General features: G+C 40.1%; 1 protein-coding gene across 1 annotated transcript in view; it reads right to left on the bottom strand.

The window, feature by feature from the left end:
• AGBL1 (ATP/GTP binding protein like 1) overlaps positions 1-21,183 on the bottom strand; it is a 280,526-nt gene that overhangs the window by 129,108 nt on the left and 130,235 nt on the right. The window contains exons 20-22 of the mRNA XM_026073221.1: positions 10,086-10,215; positions 5,294-5,425; positions 1,056-1,232 (exon numbers count right to left, since the gene is read on the bottom strand). Of these exons, the coding sequence (XP_025929006.1) occupies positions 1,056-1,232; positions 5,294-5,425; positions 10,086-10,215 (439 nt within the window). The remainder of the gene's footprint in view (positions 1-1,055; positions 1,233-5,293; positions 5,426-10,085; positions 10,216-21,183) is intronic.

Here is a 21,183-nt window from a genome sequence, read left to right on the forward strand (position 1 = left end):
ATGCTCTTTCATCTTAAAGTTATTTGATAGCGGATGCTGTTGTTTGAAGTCTATGAACAAACTGAAAGATCTGACGCATTCTTTTGAACACAGAGTTATTTCAGTGAGTTTAATGGGAGCACTTACAGAATATAAGGGGGGGAAGAAGAGCATCCTTGTTTCAAGGGCCAGGGAGTCTCAGAGTTCACTAAAACAATAACACTATCATCATCCCTTAATAGAGTTTTACATGGCCCAGTGTCACAGAGCCTCTTATTTACACTGCCCTTGTGGGGTAAACACTAAGCAAGCAGAGGAATACATTTGCTGTTGTACTCCCCTGTAGCTGCTACTGTTGTTAGTAACATAGTTGAGAAAGTCATATGATTTATACGATGGCTTTATTTCCCACTGGTTTGATGCAAATCCCTTGTCAGCAGTAAGTTTGCAATATGTAACATAGAAACGTCAAATGAATAAAGCCACATCATGGTAATCACAGGAGCTATAGCTATAGATCTGTTATAACAGTGTTGGGATAGTCTGTAGAAATATGTGAGAATGCAGCTCATATATACAGAGTTCTGTGTTAGATCCCAAATAAGTAGAACAAATTATATGAGGCTACCTAGAATATTTGCTTATCTTAACACAGTATGAAAGAGCAAATTTGACTCAGACGAATTTCAAGAGAACTCTTCCTTATGCCAAAAAAAAAAGCAATGTTTATTATGAATCATTTTTGCTTTATGTAGCGTTACAGCCCAGTCACTCCATTGTCTTTACAACATCCCCTTACACCATGCCATCTGAGAAGAGAAGAGAGTTTCTTTCACTGTTGAATGAGACCTCAGAGAAAGGACTCTGTTGTCCTGGCACTGAAGGCCAAAGAGCAGGGGTCATGTGGAGACTTCACTGAGGAGAAACTAAGAAGCAATGTTACACACATGCTGTAGAGGATCCAGAGAAAGCAGATGAAGCTAAGTAGTGAGACAACAGCCATCGTCTCCTCACCCTTCTAAACTCATGAGACCTATGTTAGAAAGAAGCTGACGCAGAGTAAGAGATTTACTCACTTTGTAGAGACCGTGGTTGCAGCCACAGTACGTGCTCTCCATGGTGTAGCTCCTCAATATACCCATTTCCTGCCATGCCACCACCCGGGCCGTCGACTCCCGGGACTTCTCTACCAGGAAGCTGCAGCTGTTCATGACAAATGGTGGGGCCACTTTATCCAGGATTTTAGGAAGGGTCTATGAGAAAATATCAGCAATGAATGAGAAAATGAATTGAACAGATGTGTATGTGTTTAAGTCATACATGCATCTACGGAGAGACCTGGATTTTTTAATGTGTATATCAAATCTATCTGTTGTCACTATTACTGAGATAGCTCCAACCAGTGCCAAACTGAATTCATTATGTCCATCCCATGCAAAAATCTCATTTTCCAACATTTGTTTTATCCTAGTCAAAGACTAAAATGCAAAATATCCATTGCACTTGGTGTATCTCATTCAAAGGGAAACATTTTCACATCCAATAGTCTATGTTTGCTGAAGTCACTTTAAGTTTTGCTTTCAAGCTGCTTCAACATTAACCTACACTTTCCTGTTGTGCTGCCCAAGAGAGGTGGGGTCACAGTTCAGTACCTGATGCTCCCATTCTCCTCTCTCCAGCTATGCTGTGCATCTCATTGAGCATCAGCAATTTGACACAGAATTTAGCTATGGGAGATGTTTTCCCTAACTGAGCCTAGCATACAGGAGAAAAAGGGGATGTGTCATCTCACAGAAGGTCACATATAATTATATGAAAATGAAGCTTAACTTTAACTGACTTGCATTGTGAAACAACCAAAATATTCTCATCTGGGTCCAAATGATACACATTAAAAACTTCATTTAGATAATCACAATCAAAAATAATCATGAAGATCCAGTAAAAATTACATTTTAACCTTTACTGATTTTGTTATTCAAGAAATCATCTTCTCCAACAGCAAAAATCTATACACACACCTAGTATGCTACAGTATCAAATATTTCTGTAAACACACAGTTAGTATTTATTCATTACACAGTGCTAAATTCATTACTTTTACATTCTATAAGAACATACACCAGATATATTAACACTAGGTATGCTCTATGTAGTAATTGGACCTTTAYGCACACACATGTGCACATGTGCGTACATTTCAGAACTGTTATAGCTAACCACAATGTATGCCAGAAGACCATCTGGTCCAYCTAGAGAAGAGCAAGTAAAATGAAGACATTCATTATTTCTTTGACAACAGCTTCCTTAAACTTTTCAGCTGAATGGAATTGTATAGAAGGCATTCCCGCTCATCGCTAATGACATTTACCCTTGAATTTCATTCAGTTTGGGCGGTGAAATCCAACCAGTTAATTTCACTTTCCAATACCAATCAGTTTCATTGACTGATTCCGAGCAATTGCAGTTCCATTCTGTTGAGCTTTACTTCATAACACTTTACAGAAGTAGTTGGTTTCATCAAAATTGAAAGAAAAAATGTTTAATAGCAGCTTTTTTTCTAAAACGTTTGACATGAATGATAAATCTTTGGCCTAAACTATTTTGCAATATCCACCGCAATCAACTTAACCATACATACATCTGTAACAAAATATAAATGACATTTCTCAGTATATCCTGGCTGAAGCAGTCAATGGACTCTACCAGCAAATATCTATTAGATTCATTTTCAGATGGAGAAACTGAGGAGGAGAAAACTAAAGTAAGAGATTTCATTTTAAATCTGTGAGACGACCAGGAGCCTAACTCATACGTCTAGATCCCCGATGTGCTACAAGAGCTACAGTAGTCCCTTTCCTGCAGGCATACTGAAGAGAAGATCCTCCAAGACCGACTGCTCCCCCTCAACTAAGCAGCCAGCCTTTCAGAATTGCCTTCAGAGCAAAAAATACTATGCTTTCATGAAGCGCTTCCAGGTTTTTCTGGATTGGGGTTGAACAGGAATTAACAAAAAGCACAACAGAGCTGTATTACCTAAACATTTATAATCYTCAGCACAACCATGAGATCTAGTTAAAACCGTGTATGAAGGTTCAGATAGTTTTCATTCTGCCCTTATCTGAACCAACACACAGATTTTTGTAAATATACATTATAAAGCACGATAATCAGATCCCTAATCCAATTTAGCTTTTTAAAACAATTGAAATTATATGCATAATCAATCTTTTACATTTAATTAAATAAAAATGCTGGCAGGTAACAGTAATGTCTCTGTACGCAAGACTCATTTGGAAGCATTAGCAAATCTGAATTTAATATTCTTTTCATTTTACCAGCATTCAYTGGATTTCACGCTAATGGTTCTTTCTTCTCTACTTATTTTTCTCATTAATTATCTTTCAAYTGTATATTTTGAAAGGGGAAAACACACCCATTTAAAAGACCCTTTTATGATAATGCAGCAATATGACTGTGCTCTCCCTCTTACACACAGCTGGATTTAGCACGTACAACAGTCAGAAAAGCTGTTCCCCTCACACAGGACCCTGTCCATAAACCTCCGTTCACATTAGGAGAGGATGGAAACAGGTTTCTTTACCAAAGTCCCTGCAGAGATTGCTGCCAAAGGGGCCTGGAACAGCTAGCAAGAGGACAAACCTTGAACAGCTGGGCTTTGTGATGCCAATGCTGGATTTGTCGCCAGCAGCCACCAAATACCAGATGGTAATAAAAGACTCGCTACTGTGTACTGCCGTGGGCCAGAGCTGAGTCTATGGTCTGTGAGGCAAAGGCTGTTCCCCAAGCACCTAAATCACTGGGGGGGACGGACGGACAACAGAGAAACATGGGCAAGTGACATAGGGAAACAAGTCAGAGACAGGGTGATTATTACTACTCTAGTTGCAGAGATGTGTTCAACTGTACATCCATTTTCGCCAGCCTAACAAGGAAGAGCGCGATCCCCAGCCAGGAAGCGCAGAACGTACCGCTCCCCCATTTTGTGCCCCAGGGAGGATTCTGACCATGAAAATCTCTTGCTACAGCCCACCACAGGGCATGCTCAGCCAGCCTTGGAGGCTTGCTCCTGGCTCCTTCACTGCAGATTCGAGGTGGGCTCCAGATGCTGAAAGCAGCATTTGGATTCTGTTTGTGTACCAGCAGATCATCCTCAGCCTCTTCAATCTCTCTGAATCCAAACACAGCAAAAGATGTCCTGACTGTAAGCACCCTCCCTGCTTTCTTTGTGAGACAGAGGTTTGCAACAGGGAGCCCTTGCAATGAACACTGGAGCACCTTCCGCTGGGAAAGTTTCAGTAGCCTGTAAAAAAATGCCACAAGATGAACAAGGAAGAGATGGTACTCTTACAGGAGGATAATTAGTATTTGTTCTGAAGAAGTAAAAAAATCACACGGAGTTATAAAGCGAAAAGACTTCTCAACTTCTTTTCAGTTGGAGATGGCCAAGCTCTGCTACCAGTTTAAGGCCAAAATTACAATTCTGCAAAATTAACCTTTAAGACTATAATTAGAGCTCACTGGATTTTTTTTTTTTTTTAACTCATGTTTTTCAAAAATGCTCTTTTATCAGAACTAAAGCTTTTTCATGGAAGTTTGTCATTTTAGATGAAAATATCATCCAAAAAAAATGCAAAAAAAGAGACTGGCAGAAATTCTAAAGGAAAAAAAACAACTGTCCGATGACAGGTAAAAGCAAACGTTTTAATATCTGCTCTTTTTAATCCCCTCAAAATTTTCAGCTGCCACACCAAGCACCTACTGTGCAGTCAGCTCCAGTACATTAGATCTGTTTCACACCACTTGAATTCTTTTCAGTGGGACCAGTAGCTTTTTGTGATGAAGCAGTTCAGCTGAGTAGGACAACAGCACATCAGCATTTTCTCCATTACTACTTATTTCATAGGAATAAGTATGTAATTCTTATTTATTGTCTTATGGGGGGAGGGATCAATGTATGCATATCTGGAGCTTACCAAACAAAAATATGGATGTCCTATCAGTCTGTAGCCAAAGATTAGAACACATGACTACAGTGAGATAAATAGGGACCCATTTTAACCCAATATTAACCATATATTAACCCAATTTTAACCCAATATTAACCATATTCTTACTAATATCTGTTGCATCAAGATATGAAACATGATTCAAAACCCTCTGGAACTTTACTCCTTCAGAGTGAGGGAAGCTTGCACCTATCTCCAAACTTTATGGATTGGGCTTATCTTTAACAAACTGGCACTCATATGTGTCTACACAGCAATTGCAGAGAGGAACAAAGAGGACCTACCCTGTAGCCAACATCTTCTGTGATAACTGCTGTGTCAACCATGCAGCCTGCCTGCCACAAGGTCTCCTTGATGCTGCAGCCATACAGAAACACATTCTTTTTCTGGGAGTGGCCATGGTAGTCACAGAATACCTAGGGAAGAAAAAAGGCAAAATTTTCTTAGGAGGAGAAAAAAAATACTCCTCGTTCTTTAAAAGAGGCACTATAAGATTAAAGTGAGCGTTACTCTTTTCAGGTCTCCTCAGAGGGGCTCAGACTCAGTCATGACTATAATTAGTGTCAAACTTTGTTAGCTGGCTGTATCTTCTTTATCTATTCCATCTGACATGATCTCAGAGGATTCAGAGTCAAGACTCATGCAGTTCTGTCTGCAGCAGAAACTAACATGACACCTGTGCAAGAACCCATGGTAACTCAGGAACCTGCGAGTTCACGGTAACTTATGATACAACAGAACAATTTGTCAGGCTCCTTTTACTTTTAAACTTCTACTTCTAAACTTCAGCATTATCCTCGTGAGATTTGGGAACTGCACCTTCCCAAGCAATTAATCATCACTTGGGCTTCCTTAAATTCAAGATCTGTGCTATATAGTTTTCAAGAAAATATAATCATGCAATTGTGCAAAAATTTATTGTATGCTGTCATATTTTTCTATGAATCCCTTGAAAGACAAGCACAGAACATGATTTATCTTCATAGCAAATAATCTCATTCCATATGGTCCAATCCATTTGTCTGTCTAATCCATCCCTCTTGTGTCAGCTGTCATATAGACTAGGCACAAGGCACATTCCCAGTTTTAGTGGAAGTTTTGGTTGCCTTTGTAGGCAGATATCAACTCTTATAGAAATGAAAATTATGATTTAATGACCGAGGAGGTAAATATTGACCCAAGTCTTAAAGAATAATCAATCTCAGTGCCCTCTGAGATATAAAGTCAATATACACACTGCTGTTACATATATTCTCCATGTCTTTATCAGGAATATTCCAAAATCTGCCAGTGAAAAGACAAGAATTTCTGAAGAGAAGGGACTGGTTCATTAAATTCAATATTCACCACTGATCAGAAAGGAGCTTCAAGATCTCCCTGAAACAATTTTCCAGAAAATATGTCAGAGACGAATAAAGGGACAGGTGTAAGAAGGTAAAGAAAAAATTTTGGATCAATATGTATAGACACATATATATAGGAGAGCAATACACATATTCTTACATAAATACAGGTACAAGAGGGGAGAAATAGAGTACATGAGTTCTTCCATCAACTTGTAGGGCAAGATTTACTCCAGTAAATTTATTTTTACTTTATTTATACTAAATTTATACTAAATTTATTATTACTAGGTCTAGCTGCAGACAGGCAGGGAGTTATTTGCCTGGAAATGGAGCATTTAAATTCTTTCAACTCCTTTGACAAGCTCCAGCTTGACATACAGGAGAGGCTATGACACACATGCATAAGGAACCATCCCACTGTTCCTAATTAGCTGATATTCATACATGTCTCAACAAAGACAGACCTCACATTGGTGGTCTGTTAGCTTGTAGTCTGCTCCTTCTTTTGGTTTCCGACTCTTAACCTTCCTTCCTGCATGACCACTCAACTCCAGCTCTTTGCGGGGCTCTGGGGCTGTACGGCCCTGTCCCTGCAGCAGGGCATGTTCCACACCTGGAGCAGGGGAACAGCAACCTACCTAGCAACATGTGTTCCTGCATTACTTATACCCTTGCCGTCTGATAAAGAATGCAAGGAGCAGACAAATAGGACTGTCTGAAAGCTGCTAATCAGTGCAAACCCACCAGCCTCATTTCCAAAATAACTAAGCCAGGATTGTACAAATCCCAAAGACTCAGTCTCCTCAGGTTGTGTACGTATTTCAGAGAGCTTATGTAGCCCCTGCACTATGAAGCAACACCATCTGAAGCACGTGCAATTACTCTGTAAGTGCTCCTTCCAAACAGCTGCATTTAATGGTTCTTCTAATGACACAGGCATTTCTCCAGCTAGTGTTTCATTTAAGCTATCAGTGATACACAGCCATAGTTTAGGCTAACCACAGGTACCACATGGAATTTATTCCTATGAATATCAAAAAGGATTTTATAGTTTCAGTCTTATTTCAAGGAAGAGCTCACAGTTCAATTGGGTATCAATTACCTGCCAATTTACAAGCATTACCAACATGCAAAAGGCACATATATTATCCACCTAAAACATTACTTTATGTATTAGAAACCACACAGGGATGATCAGCTAGTCAGGTAACTGCGCTGCCTGAGCAGTAGCAGGTCTGTAATTCCGCATCTCAAGAAGCCTGCAGACGAGTCCTTAATAACGGGCCTGGAAGGAGCCTTGCTGGATGACACAGTCACAGCCTCGAGTATTGGTAAAGGATTATCATCACATCTGGGTTCTGTAATACTGCTGCTGTTTCAGGCTATAGGATCCTTCCCTGTCTGGTTGTTGCTAATTTCCACATCAGAAGAATCAGTGCAACTGGAAATAGTGTCATTTCATTTGCAAATTGCATACATAGAGCAACGTTTTAATCATGTTTGCTGGATACTGCAGTCACTCCCAATGTTTATGACTGGTTGTTCTTTATAATACACTCTTCTGCCTCATTTTTACACTACAGGGTAGTTTAGGCTTCACCATTCAAACCAGACTGAGCAATACTTTGTAGCCTGAGAGCCCAGTAATGTCCTGGGACATGTCCAGGCAAACACTAAGCAAACTTGGGACTTATCAGTCCTTTTTCTCCAGCCTGTCCTTCTGTGTGGCAGGTACGCTAATATACATAAAACAGCCAGACTCCAAGTCTTGCACTCACCAGGATATGACTCAAGGCATACATGCAAATTTTAATCTATTTTAAATTATTTGCCAGAACTGATTACTGTAAAGGTAGGGGCTGCTTTCTAACTCAAAAACAATCCTCCTCATGACTTACAGAACCAGCCATCTTTCAAAGTAACAAAAAAGGAAAATAGAAAACGATAAGCAAGCAATTCTGTTGGAAAATAGAACATTTTGAAATCATCTTTTTTCATTTTTTCCTTAGCATTGCTGTGAGAGGAGTCTGAGTCATCCAGAGTTTTGAGGTAGACATCCCTAGATTTTTCTACTCACAACGAGCTTCCCAAATATGACTGAAGGCTTTCAGACATTAAAAAAAAAAAAAAGAAAAAAGAAATATTAAATCACTATGTCTTGCAGAGAGACCTGCCGGAGGACACACAGCTTTGCTCCTTGCAGTCAAAAGCAGATGCCACAAAGTAGCCAACTGCAATGCCACCAGCCCCTTGTTTTACTAGGGTTGCCAAAAGCTGATGAGAAAACTGGAAAAAAAACATTTAGCAGGCTGTTTTCTATAGGAGAAGTTACGAATTAAAATGGCTTTGGTTTAAAAGGCTGATAACTTTTAAAAGTTCTTTCCTTTTCTCCTTCAAAGCAAAGAGCAGCTGCTTGAAGAAATTGCTTGCTCAATCTCCAGGATAAATGAAACTAAATCACTTCACAGAAATCATTTGGCTATCCGTGAACTTGGTTCCATGGGGTCTTGGGGGAAAAAAAGAAAGAAACCCATCTTACTTCTGGAGCAGGGAAAAGGCATTTTTGAGTATGTGTAAACTAAAAATCAATGTACTCTTCAAAGGCAAAGAAAAATTAGTTTACCAACAGTCTGTCACGCAGCCCACAAGTGAGATAGATGATAGGATCAATAGTCTCCCTTCACTCAGCAATGATGAAAACTTGCACTAGATGGGTGTGTTTTCAACTTTAGGCACCTGGATATGACAGGGATGACTGTGAATTAGAAAAGGACAGATAGGAATAATAGGGTAAGAAAAGAGTGATCCTACATGACTCCAAACCACAGGAAAAGGTTGGTAAACTCACAACTGAGTGTCCACCTGAGACTGGACTTCCTCGAAATCTCCAGGCTGCAGAGTTGAACTTCAGGGCTCTTGCCTTGACTGAAAACCACATTGCCACAAAAATTCACTTACAGAAGCTCACAGACCTTTTCACCTTGACTGGGGCTTTTCTTATCAAGATCAGAGAGAACTGTGAGTCTTTGCAAAGTTCCTGCCTATATGACTGTTTTTGTAAGTATCAGCACCCAACCTGCCAGTCTCTGCATCTACATCTCTTTAGTCACATTTGAACCTCCCTGTGCTTTTCTTGTCAGGGTCTTGGAACCATCTTTCCTTTCTGCTGGGCAACACTGTGCAGACAGGAAGAGTCCCAGCCCTACTCCAGCTGCTGCTTTGAGACTAGAAACATCTCTCATGAATTTGTGGCACCCACAGAAACAGGCATTTTCACTCCCTCACCAGAGGAGCATGGAAGTTCAACCCTTTTGAGGGCTAGTTCCTGTGTCATTGTCATTGCACAGGTTTTCCCAACATGGGGTTTTGCACAGCCCATTCAGATAAAATCTTTGTGAAGTTTCTCCCGTCATTGCCACGAAGATAGCAATAACCTGCTCATAATATTTAGCTTAGTTGGAGTATTCTGAGGATATTAAAGAGCTTTAAAGAATTCATTTTCTCATTTATATTCCAGGTAGGCAAAGACTCTGAAATTCAGAGATGTTGGTTAGAAGATTCAGTAAGTAATAAAATATCCAAGACTTTCAAAACACCTCTGTAAAGATGAAAGCATAACCATACAAGATACTTTCCAAATCTTTCTAGCTCTAGAACAACCTCGTTTGGACAAGTGCAATAAGCAATCCATGCACAGTTACTCACAACAAAGACATTGGAAGAGACTCACCAGAGGAGTCCGGCCAATGCTGCGCAGGTAGTACAGAAGACCTTTGGTGTGGTAAATGGTTGGATGGAGCTGGGAACTGGGAGTCAACCACTGTCTATTCAGGTCATCCCCACTCAAGGAACAACGGTGGCTGAAATCACAAAGCAACATATGACAAACTACCAAAACAGAGCTAATTCTAGAAAGTTACTGGTTCTGACTTGTCATGGCACTAGGACAGGAGATGCCAACTAGTACAAAAATATCAAGGTTTTGAATTGGATTGGAATAACCAAACAGTCCATGGTTTGTTTTAGAGGTGCTTACAGTATATTAATTTTATCATTTCCTTTCCCTCCATTTCACACAGTTGCAGTCCTGAAAGTGACTGCAGTTTTTCTTTACACAAGTATATACAAAAAATAAGCAATTTGCAAACAAGATGTCTTCTAAAATGTTCTAAGTTCTGCGCGATCTATGAAATTCACCCAGCTTACATAGAGCAGAGGTTTCTTAAAACCTCCATAGCAAACAGTACCTATTCCAATACCTACTCATTCAAACTGAAGATAGATGCTTGAATCTTAGACCAGTGTGAAATATGTACGCACTTAAATGAGATATCCAGTTCATCTCATTTAAGCTTCTCAGCTGCATTTCTCATGAGTGATCTAAAGCATGTGTAAAGATCTTGACATATGCTATGTCATTAGGTAAAACAATTGTCTACCTTCACTGCAAAGGCTGAATAAAAACCTAAATGAGAACCCCAGATTTGCACTGAGAAAGTTTTTTCCTTAGTTGGCTTGAACACAGTGTTTCTAACTCAGTGACCAGTGGAAGATATTTAACTGGATGGACTACTACATCATTGTGCAGTTTTGCAAAATCTGACTAATCTCCCTCATTAGTGATTTTGTGTAGTTCAGAATCTCCTTACACTCTTCAAAGGACTTGCTGTAATTTGGTTTGCAATTTGCAAATTGTGGCATGCTAATAAAGTTCAGGAATAAAACCTGCATCATAGCTGAGACTGTGGTAGGTCTATCTCCATATTATCCAATTCAACAGTAGAATGCTTATGGTGGCACAAAACAAAACTTATCCTAAGCACTGGGTGAATTTCTAGCTACAGAGTTGCACCCAGGCTTGCTGTTCTAGCCTTCTAGTAACAGAAAAGTTCAGAAACGTACACCTGGGGATGAGGTTTGTTATTGCACAGTCAGACTTGCATGGCAGCTAGGGTGTGTTGCATGTATGGTCTTGAAGAAGAAAGGTCCTTATATGGGAATGCTTTGAAAGGAGTAGAAACAATGAATACGTAGGGAAGAAAGAAATGAGAGGAAATAGAAATAACGAGTCACTAAGAATGCTTTATACTTTTTTTTTTTTTAATATAGAAAAACAAGGCTCTGATGCCATCTTGGGGTTTCTGGCAACATCACAAGATCCATTCCAGTTTTACTCTAGGCTCACTATCTTAGTTACCTGAATCTCCCTCTTCCTTCATATTCCACAATTCCCATGTTACTCATTCTGCAAATTGGAAAACATTAGCAATAGCTAATACATGGGAAGTCAGCAAATGCTGATGTGATCCCTCTGCTGAAAAAAAATCTATAAGAAAACATGGTAGTTTCCATTACGTTTCTTAATGGCTTTTCAGGTAAAGTTACCTGTAGGCTCACCTCTCCTGATCTTCTGGACAACAGCTGCTCACTTGAGATTAGCAGCTGTATTTCTGCCAAGTACTTATGTGCGTACATGGTTCCTTTAATAGGTATAACTCTATGTAAAGAGGCATCTGAGCTACACCTTTTTCAAAGATGATCAGTAAAAACTAAACCAAACACTGACATAAGTGTGTGATGCCTTCCTGCACCACGCTTGTATCAAGGAGCATAGATAACTGAAAATAACAACAGAATTTGCATCCTACAGGAAAGAATGACAGTTGGACTTTTTTTCTTATACAACAACTTAATCTCAACTTTTTGTGCTTTTTTAAACTTATTTCAGAACTACAGAAATATTTTCTTTCAGTATTGTCATTGCTTACAAATAAAATTATTATTTCCTTTCCGGTTTGGATTGACATTAACGTCTATCTATCCAAACCATCTGCATGTCTCCCTCTGCTAAAGTGCCTTAGTACATGCTAAGAGAGTCCAAACAGAGCCAAACATGCAGAGGAGTAGAACACAACTGAAGTACTACTCCCAAAAGGCTTAAGTAAATATACAGGTGAACGTCAAACCAACCCCAAACTAACTTTCTTTTTCAATATTTCTTAGACCAAACTAAAAAACCTCTTTGCAAAACCATATTCCTTTAGAACACTTAGTAAAAAAAGCTGGGAGACAAAAAGTTCAGTCTTATCCCTTCAACAATTAACATCCCTGCTCATTTAAACCACCTTTAAGTATTAGCCCTCTGCCTGACAGCTTGTATCTACAGCTCTTAAGGAGATGCAGAACTTTAAATTATGAGATGTTGATTCTTCCTATCCCACTCCCCCTCCCATCTTACTGTTAAAGCACATTTACTTTTGTAGATACCAGCTCCCTGCCAGTGCTGTTCCCTGGTTCTTTCCTTTCTTCTCGCCCTCTCCCTTTCCTAACAGCGATGACATTCACAGATAATGATTTTGTCCGTTATGCTCTGCAGTCAAGGGTGAAGGTAAAATATTAAGCTGATCTCAAGTGCTGATAGCAAATAAAGGGGCAGAAAAGCCAAGACTGGCTTTGTACATTTTGCAGGATTTAATAAAATTCACTTCTCAAATCAAAGGCATTTCTTACGATGCAGTTCCGAGCTATTACATGTACTTTAAATGCTTTGTGTGTCTTTTCTCCTTAGCAACATCAGTGCAACTACCTGCCACCCTGGATGGGACTAGTAACAGCTCAAAGGACGATGAAAACATTTGCCTCAAAGAATTTCAATAAGCAAAGAAAAACCCACTTCTATGTCTCTATAAAGAATCTCTGTAATTCAGCTATTTGTTATATATCTTCAACCCAGATGCATTACCCATATGCAAACTATAATTAAACTGCATTTCTCTTGTTCACAAGCCTAATACTTTCGATTAGGCTTTTGTTATAGCACTGCTTCTTCTACCTTTAAAGGGAAATTCTTTGCTGGGGATTAGTCGATTGGATAGCTATTAGCTGCCCCTGGGGCAGCGCATAGSTACCAAGCAGAGCTCTGGGAAAGGAGGCTCTTTCTCCCTTTGTTCTGTGCAAGAATTGAAATGGTTCCATTAAACACTCAGCCACAGGCTTCAGTGACATGATCCATTAGTGCCAGCGTAGAAAGGATCACCTCTCCAGTCTAATAATGGCCTGTGCAAATATCACGTTTTTCTTACCAGATAAAGGAAAAACAAAACAAAACAATCCTGCTTTTCACCTTCTCCAGCAGACCATAAAGCTGTTCTATTTCTGGAGATATCTCTAGAATGACTCAYGGAGCTAGCAGAAGAAGAGTCCCTCTGGTCTTTACTAACTAGGCTTTTTTAAAAAGCCACAGCCAGGAATACTACCACAATGATACATGACAAGGTGTTCAGCAGCCACAAATGCCCAAGGAAAGAAACACTTGGGCTGCCTGTCCTTCAGATGCTCTGCCATAGTGCCACGTAGTCCAGTACCCTGAACAAAAGCAAAGCGTTCAAGATGTCCAGTCTCCGGAGAAAAGATCTTATGGAACACGTATAACTCACAAACCTTGAATAACTGGTTGTGAGCAGAGCAAATCCATCCTTAGGTGAATTTATTGATGATAGCTGGCTTCAGATATTATCATCGTATGTCATCAAGGATACTCCTATTTGAAAACAAGCCCCAGCTCCAAAGATGTATAAATGCAGGCAGTAACCTAGAGCTGCACATAGACCTACTCTATGAGAAGTAGGTCACTGACTTCTGAAGTTGATACCACCACAGACAGAAATATCAGGTTGAGATTCCGCTTCTCAGTAGTTAGATACACTTTTAAGAGAAACACTGGACCATTGCTCTGAAGGCAGGGATACCTCATAGGGAGTTGATGAGAAAGAGCTTAGGTAGCTAAAGAAGTACTACTTGTTCAGTTTAATCTAGAATTACATTTTAAATTTGTTTGCACTTATAATATTTTGCTTTTAATCCTGTACCTCAAAGCCTGACTTTAAGTTTTACTAAAGATGTCTTCTTTATTGCCTTACTATTAAACTTGCTTGGCTTTGAGAGCAGGCAAATTCTGGGTACTACTCAAACAAAAGCATGTATGCAAACAGCCCCAAACAATGTGAGGAATCAGATCCCATGACTCTTCAAAAGGACCTAGAAGCTGAATTCTGGGGAGGAAAAGGAGAATATTTTAAGGGACATAGGACATACAGATCCCTACTTTCTCTGAAATATATTTGGGCACCATCTCCAGTTTTCCTGTAACTGTATGCATGGTAAGTTCATGGCCCAACACAAAAAACACAAATCGTTGTACACACCCTGACACAAGGTTTCCTCCATAGTGGCAAAAGAACTATTTTTCATTTTAGCAGAAGAAATACTGAGTACCCTCAGCTTCCAACTGCATTAAATTCTGCATGAATCACATGTATGGACAGGGAAACACTACCTCGCCCTAACCCAAGGTTGATATGGTCAAGGGAACCTTTTAGTTGATCGCAGTAAGCTGGATTGGGGCCACACACATATGCAAAAACGGGAGGGAGGAGAGAGAAATACGTACATACAAAGGAAGAAACAAATCAAAACAGAAGGGGAGATACAGAGTAAAAAGGCTTGGGAAGAAATGCAGTGTGAAAGATATTAGACAAGGAAGAAAGCAAGAAATGGAGAGAGAAAGAGAAAAACAGAGAGAGAGAGAGAGGAAAGTCTCTTTTTAAAGAAAAACTGTTGCTGTAGTTGGAAGATAAAATGATTCAAAATCTCCTGTCCATTACAGATAAATGGAAAGACAGAGCCCATCATATCGAATGAATGATGTCAGGACTGATAACAACAGCACCTGGGACACAGCAAACTATAAAATCTAAAGGGATGCGCTGTGTTTGAGATGTAGAGAGCAGCATCACCATTCACTGTGCATCTTAATAGCAGGCAGCAGTGCTACTGCAGGATAAGAATATCTATAAAGGGAAGTAGGTGCAGGCAAACATCAGGATGCCATTGAGCAGCATGGGGCAGCCTCAATCAGACACGACATGCTGGACTTTATAAATAACTACCACCAAGGAAGGAAGGAAGAATATCTGTATTAAAGTATTTTGGTCATGCCATTCAGAAAGCTCATAAGAACCTGGCGGGGGGGAATCTTTCACTTTGCTTGATTTTCAGAGTCTGAATTTCAGAGACCCAGACTCTGCAATTTCAGGAAACCACAGTACCAGCAAAGCTCTTCCTCATAATATTAAGGAAGGTGTCAGAAACATAGTCAAAGCCAGAGAAAATGCTTATCAGCACTGCTTAAGCCCATGTGGTAAGACCAACATGACTCTATCCATCCCATGCCATCAGGGCAGCACACCATGGTATTGCCCTGTGATGCCAATGGTCATTCTAAGAATAGAATATCCCCACAGCAGCATAACCTCAGGTCAATACTGGCTGCTTTCTACTGAGAGCAACCCAAAAAAACAGTGTTTATACGATATAGAACAGTCTGCAGCTTTGAAATGTTTGGATATTTTTCAGAAGCTGAAGAATGAAAATAAGAACTAACCTTCCATCCTCTCAACACAAGAGAAAGCACGAAGTACTGAGGGCCTCTTTGTAGAGCTCTTCATTTAATCTATTCCATTTTACGGCAGACAAATGGACAGACTTGTACTATAGTACTCTTACAGCTGGAACCAAAGAAGGGCACTTGGGAGCACAAGTATTTTTCCTGTTGTACTCCAGACTGCACCATTAACAGTGAAATATCTTTCCTACAATATAGGTGGGCTGGTTAAACCTCCTTACAGGACTGTTGCACCTTGGCAAGCCAGAGGGCTTCCCTGAAGTGAGGTGATCCCTCAACCCAGTTACTCCAAGGAGTGGAGAAGGTGATGCTCTTCCTTTACTGAGGGTATTAAAGTATTAGATCTTCACCTGTATGTAGTGAAATGCAGATAAACAGCTGTAAGGAATATATGCAGACACTGATGAATAAAATGTCCCATCAGCATTACTGCAGCTAACAATTCACTACTGGCCATTTCATCTTTCCTTCAGACTGAAAACAGCATGAATAATAAGGCATCTATACAGAATCAAGAATCAAAATCAAAAGGAATTTGCCTTCCCAACACAACCAGAGCAGCTGAGAATTCAGGAGCAGACACAGGATGGAGGTAGAATGGAGGAATGTGTGTGGGGAAGAAGTTATAAATAAGCTTGCAACAACGAGTCACCCAGGACAACCAGCATCATACAGGTCCCACTGAACATGTAAAGGGAAACCAGACTTGTAATACTAGAACAGACCAGTGAACGCTAAATAAGCCCAGGAGTCGAGTTGGGGGTTTTGTTCTTTTCTTCTTTCTTCCAGTTGTGAATACGAGGTATGTGAGGGAAAGGCATAAAATCCCTGTCCTCCCGCTCAAAACAACACACTTTGAGACGGAAGAGCATCTCCTTGATCTGGCCTGCCTGGCATTTTAGTAAGCTCAAGGATCAACTGTCCATTGCACCGTTGTCTCTGGCTGGGGAGTACAGATGCTATTTTGGAGATCCTCAAAGCTTGGTTCCTCTTCCAGTTTGCAATGACTTCACAGAGCTAGCAGGGGAGCATGCCGAGTGATCTGCCATTCACACAGGCCAAAAGGAGAAGCAAGAAAAACTGAAAACCTGGTTTAGGGACTGTAAGAAACCAAAGAACCTTGAGAATGCTGCTGTGCAGTTTGCTCTGTTTTCATTGTTACTTTTTTCTTGGGGAAATTAGCATGTTTTACTTTGTATAAGGAAAGGATTGCAGAAATGCTAGAACAGCTGCTACTCAGAATTTCCCTGCTGAGCTCATCTGTTTAATCTCAAACCCGACCCATACTGCTCTTTGTTATATTATTGTTTGGATCTCCCTTTACAGTTTTACTCAATGCACATCATTCCTCAACTGCCAAAATCCCTATTCCATATCTCTTCTCCAAGTATGCATCTCATTCCTAAATTATATTTACATTCCCCTCCCCCACTTTGTGACCTACTGCAATACCAATAGCCCTCAAGCCTGATTTGCACCACACTTTACCATCAGACCTGCTTTCATCATGAATAAAGGCCACACTAGTATTAGGGCATCAAGACAGGCACGCACTATTTAACTAGATGAAGAAAGTCAATGCCAGAAAGTCAGCTTCTCCTAAGCAACTCCTATAAAGGAAGAAGTGATGGCTATTTCTCAACTGCATTGTGACCTCTTAGTGCCGTCCTGGGTTATCTCTAAGCCTTTAAGAGGAAAAATTTTTACTACTACCTTCTCTTCTGTATTGCACCATACACACACAACGCTGAACTTATCTTCTGAATGACACTTGTGCCATCTGCCTGCCAACCAATTTAACAATGCTGTTGAAGGGATCCTTCTCACTTTGGACCCTGGCTGCGGTACGATTTCTCCCTTTCAGCACAGACTAATGAATCCATGATGCATAATGCTGCCTCTCAGGCAAATGCTATTCTAAAGGATCATTCTGCCAGCTTCTTCTTGCCTCCCTACAGCTGAGCACTGATACTGATTAGTGTAATGAGGCTTCAGTGTTTCAGTTTCTACATCTGACTGATTCTGTCACAGTGGACAGTCCTTGCTTCCTCAGATAAACGATGCGCAGTCTGTGCTCCTTCCATTTGGTGCATGTAACGGGGTTGCCATCCTTGCTCGGCTCCCTCTGTTATAAGAGTTCCTTTTCTCTCTGTGGACACATTTCATTAAGTCACATTTTGTTATAAACCAATTAGAGACACAGAATGAGATCTGCTTCACCCCCAGCTAATACTGTCAGTGACATAATCAAATGAGACAACAAGTTCACATGATTTACTGAAAAGGTGAGTTAACAGCATTATCATAGATGAGCTAAACTACCTCCCAGCTACACATGAAAGGATGCTCAGCAGACTTCAGTTCCTTTTAGTGGTAACAACAGCAGCCATCAAATACCAGATAACTCATTCACCTGCAGTTGCCTGTACTTCCCACAGTCACTTACAACACAAACATAAGTTATAACACTTCATACTATTTTATGGTGGAGCAAATAAGAATTCAGAGAGCAGATAGAGAAAAAAAATGGATTCTGTGCTTCTTGACATCTTCCATGAGGTAGGGTCATCTCAAGTCTCTCTTCTCAGGATCTCCAAATACTTTGCATGTCATTGATAAGAAAGTCTTACAATAGCATTTTGAGTCACTGTTTTTGAATGGAAAAAGTCATTTTTCAGCTCAAGGAGTTTCTCATAACAAGCATCTTCTCTCTGCAGGAGTTTGTTCACAAACTAAATACACTACTCTCCCTCCCAAGCTTTGCAGCCAAAACTCCAAAATGCATCATCCAAAACTTTAAAAGTATTTCAGAGATATGATGTCATCATATGTCAGAAAACATGAATTTGAGGTTTCTTAGACAACCATTCTTCTGTGACAGAGGGTTTCTGCCTGGGCCATATGTCCCATAATGCCACATCAGGACTCCACGACAGTGATTCAGCAAGGAGGAGAATGATGATGCAACACGGGAGTTGTAGTCCGGCTGGGGAACCCGGGCCAACAGGACAGCCAAACAGCAACTCCCAAATGGCACCATAATAACATTTCCAAATTGAAATACTGCTTTTAAATGGAAAGATTTGGCTCAAGTTTTCATTATCCATTATTCATAGAAAAGTTTAAGCTTTTTTCCCCRTAGGGGAAAACAACATATTTTCCCCCAACAGTCCTACCTACATTCTTCTACAAGCTATGTCAACAAATCCTAACTTTGCAGGCAGCGGTATCAAGAGGTGAAACAACTCATACAAAACCAAAGTGGTAAATTAGTGACAGAACTAGGAATGAAACTTGAGATTTGATGAAAGCATACCAGATTAACTTTTAAAGAAATGTTCTTTAGCCTGTGCAAATTCCTGTATTCTGACATTCTCAATTTAACTGTGGCTTATATCCATATAGCTTAAGAGGATTCTTAGCTGACAAGCTAATTGCTCACATATGGGTTGCACCAATTTAACTGAGTTGATTTAAAAATCTTAGTTAAATCAGTGCAATATCTGCATATAAATGAATCCTAAGAATTACAATTCTCAGACAATTGATCTAAAACTTAGACCATAATAAATAACACAGAAGGACAAAGTGTTATATCACAGATTAACAAAGAGAATCATAAGCAAAGGGACCTGTAGAGACCCGTAAACAAGACAAAATGTGCAGCAACGACTCCAGATCTCTGCTACATTTTCCTAGGATCCTTACTTAGCCAAGCAATCCAGAAGGTAGAACTCCCTTCAGAAACATCCTCTCTGCTCCTGTGGAGCTGAAGAGAGAAACTAGAATGGAAAGAAAAAACCTCTCAAAGCAGTTACTGTGAATCACAAAGTTCAATTTCAGATTCCTCAGAATACAGTGCTACTAAACCACATAATAATTGACATAATCCAGCATTACTGCCAGTCAGTAGTAGAGAACCCTTGTACTTGTTTGAACAGTGGGAGCAACGCGACAGGCATTGCACAGGGCTGAGGTTATTTTATCACCAAGTTACTCAGTGTAGGAGCACAAAAAGGGACTTCACTGTACACGAGACTGATGTGATTTACAGTGGAATCGGCCACTGGCTGACATATGAGAAGACACACTACACTTCCTCTGCTAGTAAATTATAGCTCTGACAAAGCAGCATTAACTGAAATATGCTGAGTGGTAGCTTACAAAATAACACAAAACAAAGTGCATAATTTGTCAACTCCTTTCCTCTGCCAGGCAGGATGGGGCTAGCTAAGGAAAGGTAAAACTAGATTCTATTCCTCAAACTAGAGGGGAGGGTCGTTTTTTTTCTTTTTTTTTAAAAGCCATGCTGTAAAACTAATATGATTATGATATTACTACTAATATCTGTAATACCACTGGAAATTCCCATTCACAGAGCAGGCTATAATGTTATGAGACTTGACCTCTGCTAACCTCACAGGCTTCTTGCACAGCAAATCTCTCTCTGCAATGAAGTAATATTTCCTCACAGGTTACTGAGCAATTACATCTACAAATCGAGGCTTGCTGTATTTCTCCTTTCTGACCAGGGATCTCTAGCTCTGCCTGCAAATTCCACAGAATAGTCAGGAGTTCCTACAAAACAGTTTGCTTTCTTTGCCTTAAGTGCTCCCTTCTATGGGAGATGAAAAATATGGATCAGAACCTGTTTGCAATATAGCTTCCAAGTCAAAACAAACAAACAAACCCCAAAAACTCATGTTCTAGTTATACCTTCCACCTGACATTGAAGGGAAGTGGCTATCTTCCATTTAACTACATGAATTCCTACATACCTCTTTACCAGTMCGTGGTATTTTCCTGATAGTTGTTTTACCTCCACATAATACTCCTCACCTCTGTGGTGCACTTTTGGCTAATGCACTGCGTGATTCCCCCATGCATTCAGGGAGACCATTAAGGCTTTGAAAGGCAACTTAAGCAACAAGTTGGAGATATCATCATCCCCCGGGACTGGAGGTTACTTCATGCAACAGCTAATAAGTGATGCAGAGCAAATAGTTTAATCAGGCCATTACAGCTGTTAAGAAAAAGATCCCAATACATGAGCATCTCTTACACGAACCCTCCTGCACAAACGTGCCTACAGCCTCCTCTACCACATCCCTTCTTTAAGGGTCTCAGGAAAGAGGAGGAGAAAGACAGAATTCTTTGCAGCACCCAGTAAAACCCTGTGTCTTAGGACAGCTACCTGAGTGATAAACTTGATTCGTCCCATGTGAAACCTGCCAACTACTAACCAAGGCCACACCTGGCCTCCAAACTAGGAAGCCTCACCAATACAGCACACGCTCACCAAGACAGGCATGTCAAGCAGTAATTAATTACAACAAATGCAAAAGAAAAAGAGGAAAGAGACAAC

Source organism: Apteryx rowi, unplaced genomic scaffold, assembly GCF_003343035.1.
Source record: "Apteryx rowi isolate R43461 unplaced genomic scaffold, aptRow1 scaffold_11, whole genome shotgun sequence".
Classification (NCBI taxonomy): Eukaryota; Metazoa; Chordata; class Aves; order Apterygiformes; family Apterygidae; genus Apteryx; species Apteryx rowi.